Source organism: Ornithorhynchus anatinus, chromosome 13 (assembly GCF_004115215.2).
Source record: "Ornithorhynchus anatinus isolate Pmale09 chromosome 13, mOrnAna1.pri.v4, whole genome shotgun sequence".
Taxonomy (NCBI): domain Eukaryota; kingdom Metazoa; phylum Chordata; class Mammalia; order Monotremata; family Ornithorhynchidae; genus Ornithorhynchus; species Ornithorhynchus anatinus.
Genome location: NC_041740.1, coordinates 24,043,026 through 24,069,118, shown reverse-complemented (window position 1 = coordinate 24,069,118; position 26,093 = coordinate 24,043,026). Strand labels below are relative to the sequence as shown.

The 26,093-nt window shown below is 54.2% G+C and overlaps 1 protein-coding gene across 1 annotated transcript; it reads left to right on the top strand.

Moving 5' to 3' along the window:
- Nucleotides 1-223: 223 nt before the first annotated feature.
- PIK3CG (phosphatidylinositol-4,5-bisphosphate 3-kinase catalytic subunit gamma) lies at nt 224-21,644 on the top strand. The gene is made up of 11 exons (XM_029077319.2): nt 224-414; nt 1,613-3,812; nt 9,486-9,551; nt 9,668-9,893; nt 12,147-12,250; nt 12,923-13,069; nt 14,125-14,215; nt 17,235-17,365; nt 17,555-17,666; nt 19,454-19,611; nt 20,399-21,644. Exons 2-11 carry the CDS (start codon nt 1,788-1,790, stop codon nt 20,675-20,677), a joined length of 3,339 nt encoding a protein of 1,112 aa, XP_028933152.1. The 5' UTR covers nt 224-414; nt 1,613-1,787; the 3' UTR covers nt 20,678-21,644.
- Nucleotides 21,645-26,093: the final 4,449 nt, after the last annotated feature.

The following is a 26,093-nucleotide window of genomic DNA, read 5'->3' as shown; positions in this document are numbered from 1 at the left end:
CGAATGAGGATGCACTCCCCTTTTGACCCTGGGGTCAGAGTTCGGGGCCCGGGGAATATTTCCATCCCATCGGTCGGCATTCAAGTTCTGCGTTACTAGCCCTACTTCAGAGAACTAGTCACATCCCACATCTGCTGCCTCTGTTTCAGGAAGTGCATTTCAGATACGTTTAAAAGAAGTAATCGTATATATCGTCAACTTGGCTAAAGCTTCCTTCCTGGTAGCTGAAACACTTCCTTTGCATCTGACTGAAGGGGTGCCTGAGAAAAGCGGAAGAGCAGAGACCCAGCACGACCGGTGAGGGCTGACTGCTCCCGGGCTGAAAGGATCCACTTTCCCAACTCGGCAGATGCCCCTCCAGCGCCCCGGCTTTGGATTTATCAGCGGTTAGACAAGGGGCCGTTTCTGCTCTGGGTGAGTCTGGGTTTAGATTCTGGCCGTCTGGCCCTCTGCCCCTCTGCCCTTCCACTTGTGCCCCGGGGTGTTTTCGGACAGAGCCGTGGTCCCCGAGGAAACCGGCTGCCGGCGGATCTCGGGGGCAAAGATTGCAGGTGAGGGGGCCAGGGCGGGGGAAGGGGTGGGGTGCTGAGAGCTCAGAGAGCCGACTCTGGCCCCGAAACGCTCCTTGCTATCAGCCCCCTTCTAGACTGAGCTCTCTGTGGGAAGGAAATGTGTCCACCAACTCTGTCCTGTCGTACTGTACTCTCCTAAGTGCCTAGTACAGTGTTCCACACACAGTAAGCGCTCAAATAAATATCTTTCATAATGATGATGAAAAGCTGGTCCTCCCCCCTTTTCAGTGAAGAAGAGAGGTGGCTGGCGGCATCTCGGCTTTGCCTATCCAAAGTTAAGAGTTGTCGGAGTCGCTGACTCCCGGAAGCCTGGTTTTTTCCTCGTCCCCCTGGAATACGGAGGGCTTGGGCATGATTACCTGAAACCCGCCTATATGTCTCCGGGGTCTTTTCAAATACGGTTTCTTTCTTTCTTTCCCTCCCGTGAGCCCGCCCGAAGGAGCTTCGGTCAAGGTTTGAAATCAGATGAGAAGCTGATGGAAAGTTATTATTATTATTATTTTTCTAATGGTACTAGTTAAGCACTTGCTATGTGCCAGACACTGTGCTAAGTGCTGGGGTAGATACGAGATAATCGGTTGGAACACAGTCCCTGATGACAAGGCTACTTCTTAAGCGCTTACTCTGTGCAAAGCACTGTTCTAAACGCTGGGGTAGCTGCCAGCTAGGCAGGTTGGACAGAGTCCCTGTTCCACATAGCTCTCACGGTCTTCATCCCCATTTTACAGATGAGGGAACTGAGACAGAGAGAAGCAAAGTGACTTGCCCAAGGTCACACAGCAGGTAAGGGGCGGAGCTGGGATTAGGCTCTGCCACGTCTCTGCCGCCTGACCTTGGGCAAAGGGGGTGAGTCGACGAACCCCTCCCCCCCGTTTCCCTGCTCTTAACCAGAGAGCCTCCACGGGGGCGGGTGGAGCGAGCCGGTGTCCTTCGCCATTTATCGGCAGGGGTTATCTTAACCACACCCCGACCCGGTGAGGGGAAGGAGAGGGAAGTCTTCGGTGAAACAAAGCGGGTGAAGAGACGTACGTCCTTCCCAGGTTTCGAGAGGCCTCTCCCCGCTCCCGGCCCGACCACCCCGGGGAAGAGCCGTCGGGAGACGGGGTCCGGCCCGGCTCCGACCCGGGGCCCCGGAGGCGGCCGCCCTCCCGGGGGGGAGATGTGCTCCCGGGGCCCGCCCCCGGGGCCCGTCTGCGCCCGCCGCCAGCCCCGGACATGGATCCCGAGGCCCCGGAGCCGCCCGTCCTTCTGAGAGAGGCGGCCAAGAGGAGGCGGCGGAGGATGAAGGCCTACGGCACCCCGGGCCCGCCGGTCCCCCCGGCTCCCTCGGAGCTGATCCCCATCGAGTTCACCCTGCCCGCCCGGCGGCGGGACTCCCCGGAGACCCCCGAGACGGTGACCCTGGACGTGCCGGGGAACGGCAGCGTGGAGCAGATGAAGGCCCAGCTGTGGGCCCACGCGGCCGAGCTGGGCCCGGTCGGGGCCTTCTTCCAGCGCAGCTGCCCTGACCAGTTCCTGCTGCTCTACCAGAAGAGGGGCCAGTGGTACGAGGTGTATGACCGGCACCAGGCCGTGCAGACCCTGGACTGCGTGCTCCACTGGAAGGTCACGCGTCTGCCCGTGGGCCACATCCGGGTGGCGCCCAGGCCGCAGCCCACCCCGGAGGTGCTGGACTTCCAGCGCCGTCTGACCGAGCTGATCGGCTACGACGTGACGGACGTGAGCAACGTGCACGACGACGAGCTGGAGTCCACCCGCCGCCGGCTGCTGGCCCCGCGGGCGGCCGAGGTGGCCGGCCGGGACCCCGGGCTCTACGCCATGCACCCCTGGGTCACGTCCAAGCCGCTGCCCGCCTACCTGCAGGGCAAGGTGGCCAACGGCCACGTCCTGCTGGTCATCCACCGGGGCACCACCAGCCAGACGGTGAAGGTGTCCGTGGACGAGACCCCCGGGGCCATCCTGCGGGGCTTCTTCACCCGGATGGCCAAGAAGAAGTCGCTGATGGGCATCCCCGAGGGCCTGGGCGAGCGGGACTTCGTGCTGCGGGTCTGCGGGCGGGACGAGTACCTGGTGGGCGAGACGCCCGTCAAGAACTTCCAGTGGGTCCGGCAGTGCCTGAAGAACGGCGAGGACATCCACCTGGTCCTGGACGCGCCGCCCGACCCGGCCCTGGACCGGGTGCGGGAGGAGGAGTGGCCGCTGGTGGACGACGGGCCCGGCGCCACGGGCTACCACGACCAGCTGACGGTGGCGGGCAAGAGCCACGAGCGGGTGCTCACCGTGTCCCTCTGGGACTGCGACCGGCGCTTCCGGGTCAAGATCCGGGGCTTCGACGGGCCGGCCGCGCCCCCGCGGGGCCCCGAGCCCACCGTGTTCGTGGAGGCCAAGGTCCAGCACGGGCAGCAGCTGCTGAGCCAGAGCAGGACGACCAGCAAGCCCTGGGCCGAGGAGGTGCTGTGGAATCAGTGGCTCGAGTTCGGCATCCGCATCAAGGATCTGCCCCGGGGGGCCCTGCTCAACCTGCAGATCTACTGCGGCCGGGCCCAGGGCGGGCCGCCCCCCGCGCCCGGCTCCCCCGGGCCCGGCTCCGACCCCCGGGCCCGGCACCAGCTGCTCTACTACGTCAACCTGCTGCTGGTGGACCACCGCTCCCTGCTGCGCCGCGGGGGCTACGTCCTGCACATGTGGAAGACCTCCGGGAAGGAGGACGGCCGCGGCAGCCTCAACGCCGACAAGCTCACCTCGGCCACCAACCCCGACAAGGAGAACTCCGTGGCCATCTCAGTCCTGCTGGACGACTACTGCCACCCAGTCGCCCTGCCCAAGCACCGGCCCGCCTCCGGCCCCGACGGGGCCGGGGCCGGGGCGGGGGGCCGGGCCGAGATGCCCAACCAGCTCCGCAAGCAGCTGGAGGAGATCGTCGCCACCGACCCCCTCCACCCGCTCAGCGCCGAGGACAAGGAGCTGCTCTGGCACTTCCGGCACGAGAGCCTGAAGCACCCCGAGGCCTACCCCAAGCTCTTCAGCGCCGTCGACTGGGGGCGGCAGGAGACCGTGGCCGTGGCCTACCGGCTGCTCGCCCGCCGGGAGGTCTGGGACCGGAGCGCCCTGGACGTCGGCTTGACCCTGCAGCTCCTGGACTGCAACTTCTCCGACGAGAACGTGCGAGCCATGGCCGTGCAGAAGCTGGAGAGCCTGGAGGACGACGACGTCCTGCACTTCCTGCTGCAGCTGGTGCAGGTGAGACGTGTTTGCTGGGTGAGAGGGGAGGGGAGGAGAGGACAGGCAGGTGGAGGAGAGAGGGAGGGAGGGTGGGAAAGCGGCCCCTGAGCGGTCAGGACTCTGGGAGCCGAGATGGGAGTTCCCGGCCAGGACGCTCTAAGGTAACAGAGAAGAGAATCGAGTTCCGGGAGGGGGACGAAACCGGCCAGCCGGCAGCGCAGACCTGCCCCTCCCCAAACTAGAATCAATCAAACAGTCAGTTGCATTTGTTGAGCGCTTAGGGTGTGCAGAGCACTGTTCTAAGCACTGGGGAAGATACAACAGAACTGGTAGACAACGTCCCCTGCCCACGACGACAGCTCTGTGGCCGACAGCTCGTCCTCACTTGGAGACCCGACCGCCTAAAAGCGTGCCCGACGGGAAGATCGGAAAGATCGAACCCTGTTGGGGAAGGAGTGGCCGAGACCGGGAGGTTGTTGAAAAGACGAGACGGAAGAAAGGGAGAAAAAAAATTCATGAATTTATTTATCAGAAGACAGAAATCCAGTTAGTCATTCACACCCTGGACACACACACCCACAGATGCACACACACGCGCACACTCTCACACACGTGTTGCAGGAGGAACGGTCAAGTATCTGGGGAACAGGAAGGAGACTAGGGGCAGGATGGTCAGAGCTGGACCTGGGATTTAATTCCCGGGGGCCGGAGGACTCGTGGCGCCGTGTTGGCCCAAACAAGAAAGGAATTGGGATTCAAGAGGCTACTCTTCCCTCATCGCCCTCAGGTGGGAAGGTGAGAAGGGAGGAGAGGAGAGGGTGATGGGAAAGATGGGTAAGGAAAGGCAATAAATAGCCTCCACGCAAAGAAGCTGTGGGGAAAGAGCTACTGCGGTATGGCGGCCCATGAGATTTCCCACCCAAAGGACCAGCTAGAAGGAGTCGGGCAGCCAGGACCCGGGGAAGTTGAGGTAGCAGGGCAGGAATGTGTCTACCAACTCTGTTACACTGTATGAGCTCAGTACAGTCCCCTGCACAGAGTAAGGACTCGATAAATACCGTTTATCGACTCATCTGTGAATCGATGGATATGCTTACGGTTCACTCCAGGCTGAGGTTGCTTAGGAGTTTACAGGGGAGCTCTGCAGCTGATTTTCCAAAAGAAATGTCTACTGGACCTGAATCTGGGTGGCACCAAAGTAGCATCTTCAGAAAGTGTCCTAGCCGATAAAACTAATGCTTTCTGTCATGATGATACTAATGATGATAATGACAATAAAAGTATTCATTAAATACTTACTAAATGCCTAGCACTGAGGTACACATAAGACAATCAGATCAGACACTCCCTGTCCCACATGAGGCTCACAGTCTAAGTAGGAGGGAGAACAGGTATCGGAATCTCCATTTTATTCATTCAGTGGAATTTATTGAGTGTATACTGTGTGCCGAGCACTGTACTAAGCCCTTGGGAGAGTACAATATAATAATAAACAGACACATTCCTTGCCCACAGCGAGCTTCCAGTCTAGAGACAGATGAGGAAATTGAAATTGAAGCACAGAAAAGCGACGTGACTTGTCCAAGGTCACAGGCAGCAGAGGGCTGAGAGGGGATTAGAACTCAAATCTTCTGACTCCAAGGCCCACACTCTTTCCACTAGCCTTTCTCTGGATGCTGGCTGGGTTGGGCCCATCTTTCCATTAGCTTGGAAGGAGATTTCCTTTGGTCCCTAGATCTCTTCCCCCATCTCTCCCTTTCAGCTCTCCCAGCCTGGCTCCACAGGGAGAAGGAAAAGGAGGAGGGAGGAGAGGAGGGAGGAGAGAAGTCACGTGATTTAGCGGAAAGAGCACAGGCCTGAGAGTCAGGAGGACCTGGTTTCTAAGCCTGGCTCTGCTGCTTGTCTGTCGTGAGGCCTTGGGCAGTCACTTAACTTCTCTGTGCCACAGTTTCCTCACCGAGGAGATTAAGACTCTGAGCCCCATGTGGGACAGGGACTATATCCAACCCAATTTGCTCGTATCCAGCCCAGTGCTTAGTATGGTGCCTGGCACATAGGAAGCGATTAACAAATACCACATTTATTACTATGAAGAGGAGCGAGAGGAGGAGGAGGTGTCTTCCCTTAGACTGCAAGCTCCCTGTGGGACAGGTACTGTGTCCTGCCCCATTAACCTGCATCCTCCCCATTAGTTAGTTCAGTGCTTGGCACATTGTAAGCACTTAACATGTACCGCAAAAGAACCTAACAATTGCCATTATTGTTATCGTTATTGTTATTATTATCATTATGAGGAGGAGGGGGAATAGGATGGGGAGGGGGAGGAGGAGGAAAGAGGAGGTAGGATGATGTGCGAGTCACTGGCAATTAGCTGGAAATTAGGTGGATTAGAGATTAATTTATATAAGGCTGCTCCAGGCTCAGCCTTTGGGTGAGTGACTGAACGGCAGCGCCCGAACACGGATCATGGATCCCTTATCTGCTGAGCCTCAACCCAACGGTCTTCATCTGACCGGTGATCCCGGTGAGGTCAGAGCTTCTGCCCATTAACATTTTGCCCATTGGTTAGCCAATCAATCAATCCTTCGATGCTATTTATTGAACGCTTACTAAGTGCAGCACACGGGACTAAGCGCTCGGGAGAGCACAGTACAACAGAGTTGGTAGACACCTTCCCTGCCCTCAAGGAGATTACAGTCTAGCCAAATACTCACTCTTCATGCAAAGCAGTGTGGCTTAGTGGAAGGAGCGAGGGCTTGGGAGTCAGAGACACAGGTTCTAACCCTGGTTCTGCCACTTGTCTGCTGTGTGAGCTTGGGCAAGCCACTTAACTTTTCTGTGCCTCAGTAGCCTCATCTGTAAAGTGGAGATTTAGACTGAGCCCCCCGTGGGGCAACCTGATTACCCTGTATCTACCCCAGTGCTTAGAACAGTGCTTGGCACATAGTAAGTGCTTAACAAATACCGTAAGTGTTGTTATTATTATTATTCTACTGTGAGGAGGGGCTTCCTTCTGGCAATGTCCAGTTGGGCCCCCCACCTGCTCCTTACCCCCGAGTAGCCACTGACAAGTCCAGAGCACGCAGGCTGTCTTCTCCCACTCCTTCTCTGCCACCCCGACCTGCTCCCTTTAATCATACCCACCTCCCCAGCTCCACACACTTACATTCTTTAATTTATTTAATTAATTTATTTTATTTATATTACTGTCTCTGGGCTGTAAGCTCACTGTGGGCAGAGGATGTGTTCGTTATATTGTTATATCGTACTTTACCAAGCTCTTAATACAGTGCTCTGCACACAGTAAGAGCTCAATAAATATGAGTGACTGACTGACTGACTGAATGAGTTAAGGTTCACTGTATGAAGAATTGGCTGTTTGGATTTCATGAGAGAAAGGGTTTTGCGGTGGGACCCTGAGCAAGTCACTTCACTTCTCCGAACCTCAGTTATTTCCTCTGTAAAATGGGAATGAAGACTGTGAGCTCTGCCACTTGTCTGCTGTTTGACCTTGGGGAAGTCACTTCACTTCTCTGTGCCTCAGTCACCTATCTGTAAAATGGGGATTAAGACTGTGAGGGCTACGTGGACTGTGTCCATCTTGATTATCTTGCATCTATATCCCAGCACTTAAAACAGTGTCTGACACATAGTAAGCGCTTAACAAATACCATTTTAAAAAAAAGGGACGGAGAGTGTATTCAAACTGATTCTATTGTATCTATCCCAACGTTCAGTGCCGTTCCTGGCACATAGTAAGGGCTTAACAACTATCACGCCCACAAAAAACCCTTCCCCACAGCAGCATTTCCATAAGGGAACTTGTCAAATACTGCAATGACTAGCCAGTCTCCCTATTGGCTACCCGTGTGGCAGGGTACCGGCGGGGTGAGGGGAATGAGAGTGGCTTGAACTGCCCTGCTTGATTATGCCACTGCGAATGTTTCTCGATCATCTGTGTAACTGAAACCTCGGCTAGTGAGTCACTCGCTCCTGAATAGCCACTGTGGAAAGAGCTGCCTGGACCGCCAATGACCCCAGAAACCAGCTCTAATAATAATCCTTGGAGTATTTGTTAAGGGCTCGTTCTCTGCTGAGAACTCTACTGAGCACTGGGAGAGATAGAGTAAACTCAAATCAGACACCAGGCCCTATCCCACACGGGGCTCGGGGTCTCGGGTGGAGGGAGAACAGGTGTGTATCCCCATTTTACAGATGAAGGGACAGAGGCACGGAGAAGTTCAGGGACTTGCCCAGCGTCGCACAGCTGGTGAGTGGTAATGATGAAAATAATAATGGAATTTGTTAGGCGCTTACTATGCCACCCAGATTCAGGTCCAATAGATATTTCTTTTGGAAAATCAACTGGGGTGGGTACAAGCAAATCGGGCTGGACATAGTCCCTGTCCCACATGAGGTTCACAGTCTTAATCTCCATTTTGCAGATGATGGAACTGAGGCCCAGAGAAGTGAGTGACTTTCCCAGGGTCACACTAGCAGACAAGTGGAAGAGCTCGTTATTAGAACCCAGGTCCTGCTGACTCCCGGGCCCGTGCTGTCTCCACTTGGCCACGTTGCTTCTAGAGCTGGGTTTAGAACCCGGGTCTCCTGACTCCCAGAACCGTGCTTTTTTCACTAGGCTCCGGCTGCGTCTTAATAACGGGGGTGAAGGGATGGGGAGTGGGAATTGGGCTAAGCGTTTGGGTGCCCAGGGAGAAGGAGCCAATTTGAGGGCTCTGTGCTTAGCGAGATGCAGGCAACTTGAAACTGTAGGAAATTCACCAAGAGAAGACTGTCAGAAAGATAATAAAAAAGTCTGTCTTTGGTTTTCTGTAAAGACGTGTTTGTTATCGGCCTGCAGAGTTTCTGCCCCTCTGCGGGGCACAATCCCCAAGCCTCCTCACCCCGGGCAGAGCTCCTATTTATTGAGTGCTTACTGGGTGCAGAGCATTGTACTAATCACTTGGGAGAGTACAGTTCAAGAGAGTAGGTAGACACATTCCCTGCCCACAACAAGCTTACAGTCTAGAGGGGGAGGCAGTTGATAATATGAATAAATTACAGATATGTATGTAAGCACGACGGGGTTGAGGGGTGAAAACGGGAGCAAATCGAAGTGCAAGGATGACTCAGAAGGGAGTGTGAAAAGAGGAAATGAGGGCTTAGTCAGGGAAAGCCTCTTGAAGGAGATGAAAGAGCTCTTTATTCAAAATGAGGGCTTAGTCAGGGAAGGCCTCTTGGAGGAGATGAAAGAACTATTTATTCCTATTGTCTGATCCCAGAGCCAGGCCAGAAGGGCAATGGGGTCCCTGTGCTAGTGACCACCCAAGAAGGCAACCTGGCAAACGCTGGGCCCGGCCAGCAGGGCTCAGCAGGGCATCACCATAACTTCAGCCCAGGCCCGTAGAGGCCGGGCTAGGGAGAGGATACTGGGGAAGCCTGCCTCTCGCCCTGCCCGGAAGGATGGTGAATGCCCGGCGCCATGGGGGAGGGAAGAGATGTTGGGAAAACATGGTTACAGAGAAGCTGGGGCCAAGATCTGGTGTCCGGCTGATTTGTCGCCAAGGGTCTCTTTCCCAGATCTGGCCACCCCCCGCGGGGAAGTCTGAGCCTTTGCGGACGGTGGGCTCCTCTGGCTGTCCCCGGCCTAGAATGACGGCTAACCCCGTGCGTCTTGTGCTCTCCGTTCAGGCCGTGAAGTTTGAACCGTACCACGATAGCGCCCTGGCCCGATTCCTGCTGAAGCGTGGTCTGAGGGTGAGTCCGATCCGGCCGGTGGGGCGCGGGGTCTCGGGGATCCCCAGGGTGGCCCCTCCCCAGTCCACCCCCCATGGCGCCAACCTCCCTGATCCCCGGTGACCTCCCGTCCGCAGAACAAGAGGATCGGCCACTTTCTGTTCTGGTTCTTGAGGAGCGAGATCGCTCAGTCGCCGCACTACCAGCAGAGGTTCGCGGTGCTCCTGGAGGCCTACCTCCGGGGCTGCGGCCAAGCCATGCTCCAAGACTTCACCAGGCAGGTCCAGGTCACCCGCCTGCTGCACAAGCTCACGCTCGAAATCAAGTCGCTCTCCGCCGACAAGTACGACGTCACCCCCCAAGGTACGGCTGCCCGTCGATGCCGGGACCCCATCCGGCTCGCCGTTCCGTCCGGCCCCCAGTTCCCCTTTCTCTTCCCCAGTTCCCCTTTCTTGCCCCCTCAGCTCACGGGGAATAGGTCAGTCAGTCAGCCAGTGGTATTTATTGAACACTTACTATGTGCAGACCACTGTACTGAGCACTTGGTAGAGTTCAGTAGAACAGTACAACAGATACATTCCCTGCCCACAGCGAGCTCCCTGCTGGTCCTTCCCTGGGCCGATGCTGTTTTAGCACCTCAGTCGTGGCTCCCGCTGGCCTTCGGTCCGGCTCGAGGACTCTCCTCCGGCCAAGGGAGACCCCCCTAGTCAGTCCCTCCCGTCCCTCGTTCTTGGTCGAGACGGCGAGGGTCATTCCCTGTGAGCTTCGGGGTCCCCTTTAGCCTTGAGAGTGTTCTCTTCCCTCTCCTGAGACTTCCTGGTTGCCAGCAGTGCTCATGGATTCCCAAGCCTGGTCAGTAAGGTCCCCCCAGAGTCCTTGGGACCTACTGTCCATGCCCACCTGAGAGCTGTGACCCTGAGATCAATCACTCCAAGATCTGATCCTGAGAGCCCCAAGAGTTGCAACCCCAAGAACTGTGACCTCATGAGTTGTGATTCTGAGAATTACGACTTCAAGCTGTGACAGGGAGAGCTGCAACCCCAAGGGATGTGACCCTGAGAGTTGTGTCCCCAAGAGCTGTGACCCCAGGAACTCTGACCTCATGAACTGTGACTCTGAGAGGCTCTGACCTCGAGAACTGTGACCCCAAGACCGGTGATGACCCTGAGAACTGTGCCTCCCCAAATTTGGACCCTAAAACCCCAAAATCTCTGACATCGAGAAGTGAGGACCAAAAGATGTGACCCGAGAGATGCGACCCCCAAAGTTGTGACTCCATGTGACCCCAATTGCCGTGACCCTTGAGAACAGTGACTCCAAGCTGCGACCCTAAGAGCCGTGACCCCGAGAGCTGTGACACAAGGGCTCTGACCCCCTGAATGGTGTCCCGTAGGGGTGTGACCCACCTGGATCCCGGCATCTCTGGTCTGGTGGCATGCCATTACCCAAGACACTCTTCCTTCTCTTTCACACTTCTGCACATTCAGGCTGTCCTATCTGCCCGCAGCTTTCCATTCAGGAGCTTTTCATTTCTTCTTGGGTCTCTATCCCCAGAGAAGCTGGAAAACTGTCCAGCGGTTCAGCAAACAGGTCTCAGCCAATTCAGTCGGTCAGTCGTATTTATTGAGCTCTTACTGTGTGCAGACCACTGTATTAAGAGTTTGGAAGGGTACAGTATAACAGTAGAACAGACACATTCTCTGCCCACCTTGAGCTTACAGTCCAGAGGGGGAGGCAGACATTAATGTCCATAAAGAAATTAGAGACATGTACATAAGTGCTCTGGGGCTGGGAGCGGGCGATGAATAAAGGGAGCAAGTCAGGGAAATGCAGAAGGGAGTGGGAGAAGAGGAAAGGAGGGTTTAGTCAGGGAAGGCCTCCTGGAGGAGAAGTGCCTTCAATAAGGCTTTGAAGGAGTGGAGAATAATCCTCTGTTGGATATAAGGAGAGAGGGCATTCAGAGGCAGGACGTGGGTGAGGGGTCGGCGGCGAGATGGACAAGATCGAGGCCCGTGGCCATGGCCTGGACCTCCCGCAGCCCCGGGCAGGCAGGCAGAGCGAAACAGCCCGTCTCTCTCCCTCTCCCCATTGCCTGCCAGTTGTACTTGAATTTCAAGCAGCGGGTTCCAACCCAAGGACCCTCAGGGAGGAATCTCAGCCCCTGTTCCTGTACCTTCCGGCTCTGGATCCAGTGAGGCTCTCAGCTCCAAACCCACCAGTGGCCTGTGCCTAGGAAATCTAGGCCGAATAGCCACCCCTCCCTTGGAAAACCAGGACTTCCCTGGAGTTCAAGTCAGGAGGGAAATGGCATTAAACATTTCCCAAATGTTATTAGAATTATTCTCTTAACTGTCTCTCGGGGGTCTCTGTAAACAAGATGGGTTCTCCAATACCACCGTGCATTGCTACGTAGTCCCACGTTTGCGCCTTGATGGTGCCTCCTGCCAGCTCTGTCAGCTTTATGTTCAGATGGAAAGATCCTTGAAAAGACGGAAATCTCATCTGCTCCTGTCCTAGCCCCTAAGGGCTGAGATATAGGGCACTTGTAGGAAGCATCCAGAAATCATTTCTCAAATTCACTTACCAGAACTTTTCTGTTTTTTCTGCCCAATCCAGTCGTTGCTCAACTTAAGGAAAAGCTTGAAAACCTGCAGAACTCTCACCTTCCGGACAGCTTCAGAGTTCCCTACGATCCTGGCCTGAAGGCCGGAAAGTTGGTGGTAAATATCTTTCCTCCAGTCCTGTCCCAAAGCCTTCTTCATTCCAAATGCAGGGTTTTATCCTGAGGGCAAATCCAGAGGCTAAACCTGCCCCACCCGGCTTCCTGCAAGTCCCACGTGGTTTTCTGGCTTCCAGGAGAGAGAGAGAATGTGAGAGAGTGTGTTGTGTGTTGTGTGTGTGTTGGGTGGAGGGGAGTCAATGGCCAAGGCTGGGTGATTGTATTAGAGACAAGTCTGGGAGAGCAGTCAGTCAATCAGTGGTATTTATTAAGGTCTTACTGTGTGCAGAGCACTGTGCTAAGCACTTGGAAGATTACTGAGGTGGGCTAACAGGAATGCTGGCCTCACTCTCCTCTGGCCCAGGAACTTGATCAGGACTCGAGGTTCTTCCTGATTTTTGACACCGGCTATACTTGGACTTAAATCCAGTGAGGAGGCAAGCCCGGTGTGGGCTTCTAGCATTATTTGGCAAGCAGAAGAGGGTCCAAGGGACTATGCTAAGAGGAGAGTAGGGGTGGGGAGAGCAGGCATAAGGAGAAGAGGGACCTGTGGGGCAGATGGGAGAGAACCAATCTGCCTGGCAGACTGGGGCAGGGAGGAGAAGGAGCGGCTCTCCAGGCCCTGACTCTGGATCAGACGGACGGGCGGACGGACGGACTTTGTGTCTTGCAGATTGAAAAATGCAAAGTGATGGCCTCCAAGAAAAAGCCCCTCTGGCTGGAGTTCCAGTGCGCCGACCCCACGGCCCTGTCCAGCGAAACCATCGGGGTCATCTTCAAACATGGCGATGACCTCCGGCAGGACATGCTCATCCTTCAGGTTGGCACGACCGCGGATCGCCTTCCCCTCCGCTGCCATACCAACAAGCTTCGGGGGATGGGGGAGGAGATTGCCCGCCCTAGGAACTGGGGAGCCCCCTGGCCTCTGCTATCAATCGGTGGCGCTTATTGAGCTCCTACTGTATGTGGAGCACTCTGCTGAGCACATTAGATTTAGTAGATACGATCCCTAGCCTTAGAGGTACCCTCAGTTTAGTAGGGGAGATGGTTGCTTTGATGAATGACAGTCAGGAGGAAGAAGAAAGGGGGCCTTGAATATGAGTTGGGCCATGAGTTATAGGTTACTTTGTGCAGAGTGCTGTACTAAGTGCTTGGAGAGTACCACACAACGATAAACACTCACATTCCCTGGCCACCATGAGCTTTCAGTCTAGAGGGGTGGAGACAGACATGAATACAAATAAATGAAATGACAGATCTGTATATAAGTGCTGTGGGACCTGATTATCTTGTTATTTATTATTATTATTTCACTTACTTCAGTGCTCGAAACATAAGTGTTTTCCAAATACCACAGTTATTATTATTATTAATTATTAGAAAATGCCCCGGACCTGGAAGGGTCACGGGAGAGATACAAAATTCCCCTAACACCACTCAGGTTCCCCTGTGGGAACAGAGCAAATATCAATCAACTGTATTTACTGAGTGCTTACTATGTGCAGTGCACTGTACTAAGATCTAGAGGGCAAGAGAGTTAATAGATCCAATCCCTGCCCTCAGGGGGCTTTTAATCTAGGGGATATGGGTGACTCCGTCCTTCATTCCTAGAATTCAGTGGGGCTGGGCCTTGCATCTTAGGGTAAAATGCAGGAGATGTTATCAGATCTGGTCCACATCAGGGACGAGAAAGGGCCAGGACCACGCCCCAAAAAGGGGGCAGAAAGTTAGTGTCCCTCCCGCTGGCACATCAAGGGGATTTAGAGGCTAGCGAGTATGTCTCCTGGAGGTCCCAGGGCTCATCCTGGTGAGAACCATTAGGAGATACCTGCTTCCTCCTGTGAAAGCTTTCCTGACTTGGGTTTCGCCATTCAGATCCTACGAATTATGGAGTCGATCTGGGAGACGGAGTCTTTGGACTTGTGTCTGCTGCCTTATGGCTGCATTTCCACTGGAGATAAAATAGGTAAGCCGCCTCTGGGAGCCAGTGAGAACTCTCTCAGCTAAGCGATAGCTACAAAAATTGAGATGCCGGCAGGCTGCTGGGAGAGTGGACAGGGGAGGTTAGGAGGGGCAGGAGGACTGGGGAAGCTGGTAGATGGGGAGTGACCTAGTGTTATCTCTTGGCCCTGGGCCTGGAATATTGAAACTTTGGGACATCATAGATGGGGGGGGGAGGAGGACGACTGGGAAGAGAGAGAAGCTTGGGTGGGCAGAGAGGTTCAGGGTGAGAGGGAGACTTGAGGAGAGGCCTGGGGAAAAGGGGGAGGCCCAGGGTGAGAGGGAGTTTTGGGGAGAGAAGGAGGTGAGAGATGGGGGGTGAATAGAGAGGGAGAGAGTGTGCCCTAGGGAAAGGGAGAGACAATGGGGTGAAGGGTGTGGTCACAGGGAGGCCTGGGAGGAAGGGAAGGTCCAAGTTGGGGAGGGGGAGGGAAGGCCCAGGAAGAGGGGGAGATCTGGGAAGATGGGTAGGCCTAGGGAGAAGGGAAGGCCTGGAGAGCGAGCGAGAGCTGGGGAGAGGCTTGGGGAGATGGGAAGAGCCGGGGAAAGGGAGAAGTCTGGTAGAGGGGGAGAGCTGGGGAGAGGGCAAGATCTGGGGAAATGGGGAGAGGGAGAAGCCTGGGGAAATGGGGAAAGCTAGGGAGAGGGAGCTGCTTGGGGAGATGGGGAGGCCCGGAGAGTGGGGAAGAGCCTGGGAGATATGGGGAAATAGGGAGAGCTGGGAAGAAGGAGAGGCCTGGGGAGATGGGGAGAGCTGGGAAGAAGGGGAAGCCTGGGTAAAGGGGGAGAGCTAGGAAGAGGGAAAGACCTTGGAAAATGGGGAGAAGGAGAGGCCTGGAGAAGTGGGGAGAGCTGAGGAGAGGGGGAAGCCTGGGGAGAGGCAGAGGCCTGCAAAAAGGGGGAGAGCTGGGGACAGGAAGGCTGGAGGGCAGAGGGAGGCTCGTGGGAGGGGAAGGCCCGGGTAGGGATGGAAATTTTGTGGGGTGGGAGAAGAAGAGAGGTGAGGGAGTTTGACCTAAATCCCCTTGGCGGCTGTGGGGCCTATCCATTCATTCATTCATTCATTCATTCATTCATTCATTTGTATTTATTGAGTGCTTACTGAGTGCAAAGCACTGTACTAAGTGCTCGGAATGTACAATTCAGCAACGGATGGAGACAATCCCTGCCCAACAATGGGCTCGCAGTCTAAAAGGGGGAGACAGCAAAACAAGACAAGTAGACAGGCATCAATACCATCAAAATAGATAAATAGAATCATATATATATACACATCATTAATAGAGTTATTTTAATTAACTTATTAATAAAATAAATAGAGTCTAGGGGAGGGGCGACCTCTAGTGGTCCCCCTCAGTGACCAGGCCGTGACAAGTGAGGCCTGGGAGGTTTGAAGAGAGCAGAATTTGGGCTTCTCTGGTCACCGGTCGCCTTTCGCTTCCCGAAAACACCCTCTGCCAGCAGCACCGAGAATGGAAGGCCAAAGGCTGCTGAGAGCCAAGCGGGCTATAGTGAGGGTCAAGTGGGCTACAGCTAGCCCGGCTCCGCCACGCCACAGCGGGGAGTCAAGTTAGCTTGTGTGATTTCATTCATTGATTTCTTCATTCACTCGTATTTACTGAGTGCTAACCGTGTGCAACACACTATACTAAGCTCTTGGGAGAATACAGTAGAACAATAAACAGACACATTCCCTGCACATTCCCTACACACAACAAGCTTACAGTGTAGAAGAGGAGAATGCCAAGCCAAAAGGCACCTAAGCCTAATCAGGTCACTACACTCTGGCCTGGCTGTGCAGCTGTGTCTCTGTCATCATCATTTAGCAGGGTTTTGGGGTTTTTTTTTTACAGTAATTTTTTTTTTTACAGTATTTATTAAACACTTACTCTGTGCCAGGCACTGTACTAAGTCCTAGGATAAATACAAGCTAATCGGGTTGGACACAGTCTGTGTCCCACCTAGAGATCACAGACTTAATCCCCATTTTACAGATGAGGTAACTGAGGGAACAGAAGTTAAGTGATTTGCCCAGAGTCACTGAGCAGACATGGGGAGAAGGTGGGATAAGAACCCGAGTCCTTCTGACATCCAGGCCCATGATCTATCCGCTAAGCCACACTGCTTCACAATCAATCAGTCAATACATGATATTTAGCGAGTGCTTACTGCGTGTAGAGTACTCTGCTAAGCGCCTGGGAGAGTACATAGAGTTGATAGACCTGATCTCTTCCCTTGGGGGCAGTTTCTGGGTGAGTTAGAGTAAAATAAGTGATAGAAGGGAAAATGACAGTGAGGAAAATGACATGAGAAGCAGCGTGGCTCAGTGGAAAGAGCCCGGGCTTGGGAGTCAGAGGTCATGGGTTCGAATCCCAGCTCTGCCACTTGGCAGCTGTGTGACTGTGGGCAAGTCACTTCACTTCTCTGTGCCTCAGTTACCTCATCTGTAAAATGGGGATTAACTGTGAGCCTCACGTAGGACAACTTGATTACCCTATATCTACCCCAGCGCTTAGTACAGTGCTCTGCACATAGTAAGCGCTTAACAAATATCAACGTTATTATTATTATGGATAGAGCCGGGGCCTGACCGCACGTAGTCAGAACGACTTGTTCCGATCCCGCTTCCGCCACTTGGGTGAGGCACTTCACTTCTCTGGGTCTCAGTTCTCTCATCTGTAAAATGGGGATTAAGACCCTGAGCCCCATGTGGGACATGGACTCTGTCCTACCCCATTAGTTTGGATCGACCGCAACAGGGCCTGGAACATACCAGGCACTTAACAGATACCATTAAAATGGAAAGAGGGGAATTCCACTGTTATCGCCGTGCCACTGCCCTCTGACCGGGGGGCCGCCGTCCAAAGAAGGGCGGTGGTGCCACCTGGTCATGCGAAGATGTTTGGCTGGGGAAAGGGGCACTTTGCACGGGGATAAGTTCTCTCTCCCCTGACTGCCCCCCGACCCCAACCCCTGCGCTCTAGGAATGATTGAGATCGTCAAGGATGCTACCACAATTGCCAAGATCCAGCAAAGCACTGTAGGAAACACAGGCGCCTTTAAGGATGAAGTATTACATCACTGGCTTAGAGAAAAATGCCCAATTGAAGAAAAGGTGAGCTTTTCCCACCCCAAATGCTTCCTCCTCCAAGTCCCCCGGCCTCCCCTCCCGCGGCTGGACGGAGACCCCAGGTCCCCCAGGACCGCGCGGGTTGGGGTGGGCTACCGGTGGGGATCTGGGGTACCGTGCCCTCGAGGGCAGCGGCACCTGACCCAGCTTCCTTTCCTCCTCCTTCCGGGGCAGCTCCAGGCGGCCGTGGCACGGTTCGTGTACTCCTGTGCGGGCTACTGCGTGGCCACCTTTGTGCTCGGCATCGGAGACCGACACAACGACAACATCATGATAACCGAGTCCGGTGAGAGGTGCAGAGCTCGGAGCAATGAGCAATGTGGGATAACGGGCACACGGGTCTCCTCCCCCAATTCCCCCACCCAGCCTCTCCCCCGCCCCCGTCCCCCTCCTCCGCTTCCCTCCCCTCCCCTCCTCTCCCATCTCCTTGCTGTGGGGCTTGATGGGCCATGGGACCCCTGAGCCAGCTCAGACTTCACACTTGTGCTCAGCTCTTTGTTCCCACACCAGGATCGGGAGCCCCCAATGTGGGATAGGAAAGAATCTCCCAGGGAGGGACAGGAAGGGAGCCCCCAGGGTGCAGCCTGGCCTAGTGGAAAAAGCGCAGGCCTGGAAGTCAGAGGACCTGGGTTCTCATCCCGGCTCAAGCAACCAATCAATCGATCGGATTTATTGAGCGCTTACGGCAGGTAGAGAGAACCGTGTTAAGGTCTTGAGCAAGTTCAGTATAACAGAGTTGGTAGACACGTCCCCGTCACACAGCGAACTTACGATCTAGAGGGGATACAGACATTAATGTCAATTAATAAATCAAAGATATATACATAAATGCTGTGGGGCTGAGGGAGAGGGGAATAAAGGGAGCAAATCCAAGTGACAGGGCGATGCCAAAGGGAGTGGAAGGAGAGGAAAAGAGGGCTCTGACAGGCAAGGTCTCTTAGAGGAGATGTGCCTTCAATAAGGCTTTGAAGGTGGAGAGAGGGAGGTCGGTCGGATATGAAGAGGGAGGGCGTTCCAGGCCAGAGGCAGGATGTGGGCTAGAGGACAGTGGCGAGATAGACGAGATCGAGGTACAGTGACTAGCTTGGCAGTAGAGGAGTGAAGTGTGCGGGCTGGGTTGTGGTAGGAGAGCAGAGAGGTGAGGCAGGAGGGGGAAGGTGATTGAGTGTTCTAAAGCCAATAATAAGGAGTTTCTGTTGGATGCGGAGGCGCATGGGCAACCACCGGAGGTTCTTGAGGAGTGGGGAAACATAGACTGGATGTTTCTGTAGAGAAATGATCTGAGCAGCAGAGTCAAGTATAAGTTGGGCAGAAGCAGGGAGGACAGCAAGGAGTCTGATGCAGGTGGGATAGGGTAAATGCTTGGGTTAACATGCTAGCGGTTTGGATGGAGAGGAAAGGATGGATATTAGCAATGTAGTGAAGGTTAAACTAACACGGATTTAGTGACGGGTTGCATACACGGATAAGATGGGAGAGATGAGTCAAGGACAACGCCAAGGTTACGGCTTGCCTCGTTATAAAGCGGGGATTAAATCCTCCCTCCTCCTACTTAGGCTCTGAGCCCCGTGAGAGACAAGGATTGTGTCCAACCTGATCGTCTTGTATCTATACGGTGCTTGGCACGAAGTAAGCGCTTAAGAAGTACCCTGAAAAAGTGGGCGAGGCAAAGAGGCCCCTGGGTGGGTAGGTCTTTTCACAAGCACAGGGTTGTTTAACGAGAGAGTGATAAGCAATGAATACCTTCTCAAGCTCTTAGTACAGTGCTCTGCATAGAGTAGGAGTTCAATAAATACCACAGATTGATCGATCGATTAATCGAATAACCCATATATCTCAGGAAGGGTGGACCCGAGGAACAGATTGGCCTAGTGGAGCCAGGCCTGAGAGTCAGAAGGACCTGGGTTCTGATCCCGGCTCTGCCAATTGCTTGCTGTGTGACCTTGGGCGAGTCACTTCACTTCTCTGTGCCTCAGTTTCCTCAGCTGTACAGCGGGTGTTCAATACCTGTTCTCTCAAGCTCACCTCCACCCTCTATACAGGTGCTCAATCCTGACTCTTCCCTTCTCCTAGGAAATCTGTTCCATATCGACTTTGGGCACATTCTTGGGAATTACAAAAGTTTCCTGGGCATCAGTAAAGAGAGAGTCCCCTTCGTGCTGACCCCCGACTTCCTGTTTGTGATGGGGACAGCTGGGAAGAAGACCAGCAAGCACTTCCAGAAATTTCAGGTGAGCCGTCCTCCCCTTCCTCGAGTCCCAAGCTGGCGTGGCCGCATTGTCCACTGAGGCCCGGAATGGATGGTCTAAATCTACTGACTCCAAGCCAGGCAACGCCTACTTTTCCAGTTTGACTCTGGAGCTCAAACAGGGGGGCCCTTGGAAAGAGTGTTTTTCTAGGGCAAGCAGTGTAGGGGAGCTTATCAATCAATGGTATTTATTGAGTACTTACTGTTTGCAGAGCACTGTACTAAGCGCTTAGAAGAGTACAATGCAACAAAATTGATTGACACGATTCTTGCCCACGATGAGCTTACAGTCTAGAGGGCGAGGCAGACACAGGGGGAGAGGCAGTGTGGTCTAGTGGGTAGAGCACAGGCCTGGGAGTCAGAAGGACCCGGGTTCTGACCCCGCCTCTGCCAATTGCTTGCGGTGTGACTTTGGGCAAGTCGCTTAACATCTCTGAGCCTCAGCTTCTTCAACTGTAAAATAGGGATACCCGTTCTCCCTCCTATTTAGATTGTGAGCCCCATGCAGGATAGGGACGGTGACCCATATAATTAATTAGTACCTACCCCAGAGCTTAGAACAGCATTTGACACATAGTAAGTGATTAACAAATCACTTAAAAATATAAATAAATCACTTACTGAGTTGTGCGGCTTCAGGTGGGGCAAATATCAAATGCTTAAAGGACATGGATCCCTGGGGCCCATCTGAGCCCCTTCACCAAAAATCTCTCTCTCTCTTTCTCTCTCTCTCTCTTTCTTTTTCTCTCTCCCTCCAACCCCCAACCTAGGAAGTTTGTGTCCGAGCTTACCTGGCCCTCCGGCACCACACCAACCTGCTGATCATCCTGTTCTCCATGATGCTGATGACGGGGATGCCCCAGCTGACCAGTAAGGAGGACATCGCCTACATCAGGGACGCCCTGACCGTGGGGAAGAGCGAAGAGGAGGCGGAGAAGTACTTCCTGGACCAGATTGAGGTGTGCCGAGACAAGGGCTGGACCGTGCAGTGTAACTGGTTTCTGCACCTGGTGCTGGGCATCAAACAAGGCGAGAAGCACTCTACATAGTCCCGGCTGACGGCGTCTGGAGGGGAAGGAGGGCATGACAAGAGCATCCCCGAACCCTGACCTTCGGACCTTCTCATTCAGCCCCCGCCCCCCCCGCATGGAGGAATGTTGTGGCTCCGGCCGTCGGGGGGCTCTCGCTTAACGGTTTGACGCTCCCCTATTTGCCACCTTTTCCTTTGGCTTTGGCCAACCTGAGGAGAGCTTCCCACACCGGCTGCTAGCTCCACGATCCAAGCCCGGGTGACGTTTCCGGCCTGACAGAGGAAAACCGCCAGCCCAGGACTGCCCTCCTTCCCCACAAAACCTTGGCAACACTCGTCTCCCCAAGAGTCCTCTCAGGACCACCCCCTATTCTGGAGACCTACTCCAGCCTACCAGGGGGCCCCGAGGCCCACCGTGCCAGGGCCCACCTGGGCCCCGACCTTTGTCCATGATGTTTGCTCTGGGATTGCCCACAGCGGGTACTTGGGAGTGGGAAACATGCGGGCATGACCCACTCCCCTGCCCTGCTCTTCCAGCCACTGAGGGGGGCCTACTGTGGCTCCAGGATGGGGCAGAGGCCAGGCCGGGTGTCTGGTGTCCTGCGGGCATAGGGGGTGCGGGGCTCGGAGACACGGGCACAGGCAGAGCACCCCGACATCCTACAGCTTGCATTCACATTGCTGGGGTCTTGTCTGGCTCCCCAGACCCCATCGCCCAGGGCCCCCCAGGGCCAAGGAGAAGGATCCCCGGCTCTGTGCGTACCCTTCAAGCCCACCTTCCAAGATGGGTCAGCCTCAGGGTCCCCCAACCCCAGTTCTGCCAGACCCCAAACTGTTCAGGTCATGGTCTCAGACAGTGGGGAAAAGAGATGAAGGAGGGGCAGGGGAAGGAACTTAGCCAACTCCTACCTCTGGGCTTCCCTCCTCCATCTGCCTCCCCCCCCTTTTTTTTAATGGCATTTGTTAATTGCTTACTATGTGCCCGGCACTGGACTAAGCACTGGGGTAGATACAAGCTAATCAGGTTGGACACAGTCCATGATTACAGTCTTAAATCCCCATTTTATAGATGAGGGAACTGAGGCACAGAAAAGTGAAGTGACTCACTCAAGATCACAAGGCAGACAAGTGGAGGAGGCAGAATTAGAACCCAGGGCCTCTGATTCCCAGTCATACTGCTTCTTTCCTTTCACACACATGAATACACACATGCACACACACACACATGCACACACAGAGGTTCACACACATTCCCACACTCATAAAGGCACACTCTCACTTGTGCTCACAGCAGGGATTGTCTCTCTTTATTGCTATATTGTACTTTCCAAGTGCATAGTACAGCGCTCTGCACACTGTAAGCGCTCAGGAAATACGACTGAATTGGACTGAAACCCAGGAACATATGCACAGACATCCAACCATCCATGCAATCTCTCACATTCATGCACACAGCAGAAATACTCCCATACATGCACATGTGCACACATATGCATGCACACAGAGGTTCATACATATTCCTACACAAATAATTGCACACTCTCACACATACTCACGGACATAGGAACATATACACAAACATCCATCCATACATATATTGCCTCACATTCATGCACACAGCAGAAACACTCCCACTCCTGCACATGCCCCCCCCCCCCCATACACACACACACACTTTTTGTTGATGAAATTAGAGACAAAAATATTTTGGCATAAACTTTCCCTCTAGTGCTCCAGGGATTTAAAATACCACAGTGATTTGTTCTACTCCCAGTTCCTTATTAAAGGAAACCTCTCCAGAACGCTCTGGGAATTCGAGTGATTTTGTGTGAAATTTTGCCTGCAGGGAATTGGAACAGAAGAAAGGTATGATCCGGGGAGCTGCCTCTCTGGTGCTCTCGAGTCGTTTGTTCCTCGGTTTTTCGAGCAGGATGGAAGCTAAATGTCTGTCATGGCCTTGCTCTGGGGCTTCTCGGATACTCCGAGGCAGACTTCCCCACCCCAGAATGTCCCTGCAAGGAAATTCCCCAGGAAACCCTACCCAGGGGCAGGCAGATCCACCGGGATTAGGCTGAATGACAAGGAGGGAAATGCCCACGAACCTAGCAGGGTTATAAATAATGATGGTATTTGTTAATCACTTACTGCATGCCATGCACTGTTCTAAGCACTGGGGTAGATACAAGGTAATCAAGTGGTCCCACATGGGGCTCACAGCCTTAATCCCTATTTGACAGAGGAGGTAACTGAGGCACAGAAAAGTTAAGGGACTTGCCCAAAGACACACAGCAGACAAGTGGTGGATCCGGGATTAGAAACCGCATCCCATAACTCTTGCCACTAGGCCATGCTGCTTCTCTATTTATTGTCCCTCATGCTTCAGATGGGCCAGATTAAGGACAGCTGGACTGTGGGCCCCGGGACAGGACGCCTGCTTGCTAATGCAGTCACCGGCTCCTGCCCCTGCCTGGCCTTGGGAAAAGCTCCCCTTTCTCCACTCCCCGCCTCGGGGCTTCTTTCCTAATGACAAGTAGGAAAGACTCTTGTCCTCTGGGGTCTGAGACAGGCAATAGTGCCGGTGAGAGACCCCTTGGGGAGACCACCCTCCTTCAGGGCACTTGGCTCTGACAGCTGGACATATGGTCCATTTTCACCTGGCCTGTCATCCCCTGAAACTGTGGACAGGGAAACTTCTGTCCAATATGTTAATTTTCAGCTCCTGCTTCCCCCGACCTCTTCCCATGCCTCAGTTTCATGGTTTGGAATCAATCAATCAATCAATCAATGATATTTATTGAGTACTTAGTTTATGCAAAGTGCTTTTCTAAGTGCTCGGGAAAGTCCAATAGAGTAAGTGAACATGGTCTCTGCACTCAAGGAGTTTACAGTCTAGCAGGGGAGACAGACACTAAAAGAAACTGCAGGGAGAGGCACAATAGAGCAAATATATATATACATACAAGGGCCCAGAGGTAGTGAGGGTACCCAAGGCTTAGGTGACGTGGAGGGGCTGAAGCGGTCTTGAGGAGGACTAGGGGTGGAGAGTTGAGCTATTAATCAGGAGAGACCTTCTGGAGGAAGTGACCCCTGTGCTCTTAGGGGTGGGAGAACGAAACAAAAAGGCTCTGGAGTAGGTGGGAGGAGGTTAGAGAGATGGGGGGAGGTTAGACACCCTCTGGAAAAACGTTCTAGGTTTGTGCCGGCTTGGACCGACTTCCTCAATATGGTGCAGATGATGTCGTTACATTTTTCTACATGTCCAGTGTGACTCTGGTGATGTCATCGTGCGTCTGTCTGTCTGGTTTCACGAAAGCCATCAGGGGCATCCAAGCCTCTGCCACCCCTTCCCCACTCCCATCCCATTCTCTTATGTCAGGGCCCCACTCTACATTCTGGAAAGTTTTGCAGGGATCGAGGGGTAGGCAGTGCATTCCGCCTGCTGAAATGGGGGGCTTTTCTGAGCACGGAGGGGAGAGCTTCCGGTCCTGTTCTCTGGACCACATGGGTTTGTGTCGACCTGTGGAGGTTTGTGCTGGGTCGCGCCGGTCTGCTCCGGGACACATGGGTCTGGATTGGGTCACGTGGGTCCGTGGAGGGCCATGTGGATCTTTAGCAGGTCACATGTGTCTGTGCCAAGTGACACGGGTCTGCAGCAGGTTACGAGAGTCTGTGGCAGGCAGGCTGTGCCCCACACAGCCCAGCAACTGAGTGAGAACAGCTGGATGGTGGCTTGGGGATGAGGTTAGGTGGTGTCCAGGGCCCAGCCCCGTCAGCCCTCTTTGGGTTCAGAAGCCAGCAAGGAGGCTGAAGGGAGCATGGGATCCCTGCAGCCCCTCTGGCCTGGAGGCCGAAACAAAGGCTCATTCGTGTGTGTGCATCAAGATTCATCCTCCTTAGTGGCCGCTGAGGGAACAGGGCTGGGAAACCCAGCGACGCCCCCACCCTCAACCCCGGCTCCTGCAGTCTGGGCCGGCTGGGCCTCCCATGCCGTGTCCGTGTCACGCCCAGTGCCCACATCAGTTGCCCACTTGCGGGCACCCAGCTGGGTCGTTGACACACTGAGAGACGAACCATTTTCAGGCAAGCTGGGCAGAGGATGTGTTCCATGACAGAGCGAACATGAATGAGGCCCCGAGGCCAGCAGAGGAATGCTGGGGAAGAGCAGTGCCAGGGGTGGGGAGACCAGGTGGGAGGATCAGGCACCGGTGACTCTTTCTGAGTCAAGTCAGAGCGAGGAGCAGAGACAAGAGGGGCGGACGCCACTCAGCTCAGTGTTTACCTCAGTGCTGAGCGGCTGCAGCCCCAAGCCCAAAGACAGTGGTTATGGATCTGTTTGTTCCAACCAACCCACACGACTCCAGGAATAACAGTTTCCACCATGACTGGAGGATGTGGTGCTAACTCTACTGGAAACACCCAGAAATGCCCGTCAAGAGCCTGGAGGGCCCAGTTTAGCTGTGGCAGCTGCTGCTTTTGTCACCGCTCCGGAGGGGAAAGAGGAAGAAGAGGAGGAGGAGGAAAGCAGAAGGGGGAGAGGAGGAGGAGGAGGAAGAGGAAGAAGAAGAGGAAAGGAGGAGGAGAAAAGGAAGATGAGGAAAAGGGGGAAGAAGAGGAGGAAGAGGAGGAGGAGAAGGGAAAGAAGGAAAGCAGGAGGAGAAAAGGAAAAAGGAAAAGAAGGAAGAAGGGGAGTAAGAGGAGGAGGAGGAAAGGAAAAGGGGGGAAGAAGGAGGAGAAAAGGAAGAGGAGGAAGAGAAGGAGGAGAAGAGAAAGACAAGGAGGAGGAAGAGAAAAAGGAGGGGGAGGAGGAAGAAGAAGTTCACCAGACTCTCCTTGGTTTCTTTCCCGCTGCCATGTCACTACCACCTTGCTTACAACATAACACTTCTCCTATACCATCCTACCTAAAAATAGAACCCAAATGCCCATCACCACGGGCCTTCCCCAGGGAGAGGGGTCAGGACCCAGATAGCCTGGCTTTTGCCCAAAGTGGAAGGTCTGGTATCTGTAACATAAATCTCACCCCACCCACCCATCCAGCCCAGGACTCTTTTTTCTCTCAGGGCCACCAGGACACTTGGAGGAACTGTTAGGTTCCTTCATGGTTAGGAATGAACTCCCCGGATCCAACTTCTCCCTGGCCAGGCCGAACCTGCCTCCAGTTTGTACTGAGCCCACTGTCCTCCTGACACAATGGGGGTCCTCTCTTCCTGGTGTGGTGGGACTTGATAAATGACAATTCCGCCTTCGTCCAGCCCATTCCTGGCTCTGGACTTCATCGACCTGGGAGGTGAGGGTGGCAGGGTATTTCCCAACAGCCTTTGCTCCAATTGCATAGAGCGATGCCGGCTTTCGTTCTCTGCGCTAGCCGTACCAGACGGTGGCTAGGGGAACGCTAACCTTCGCCCTGGTAGCGTGTTGCAAGTCGGCATAGACAG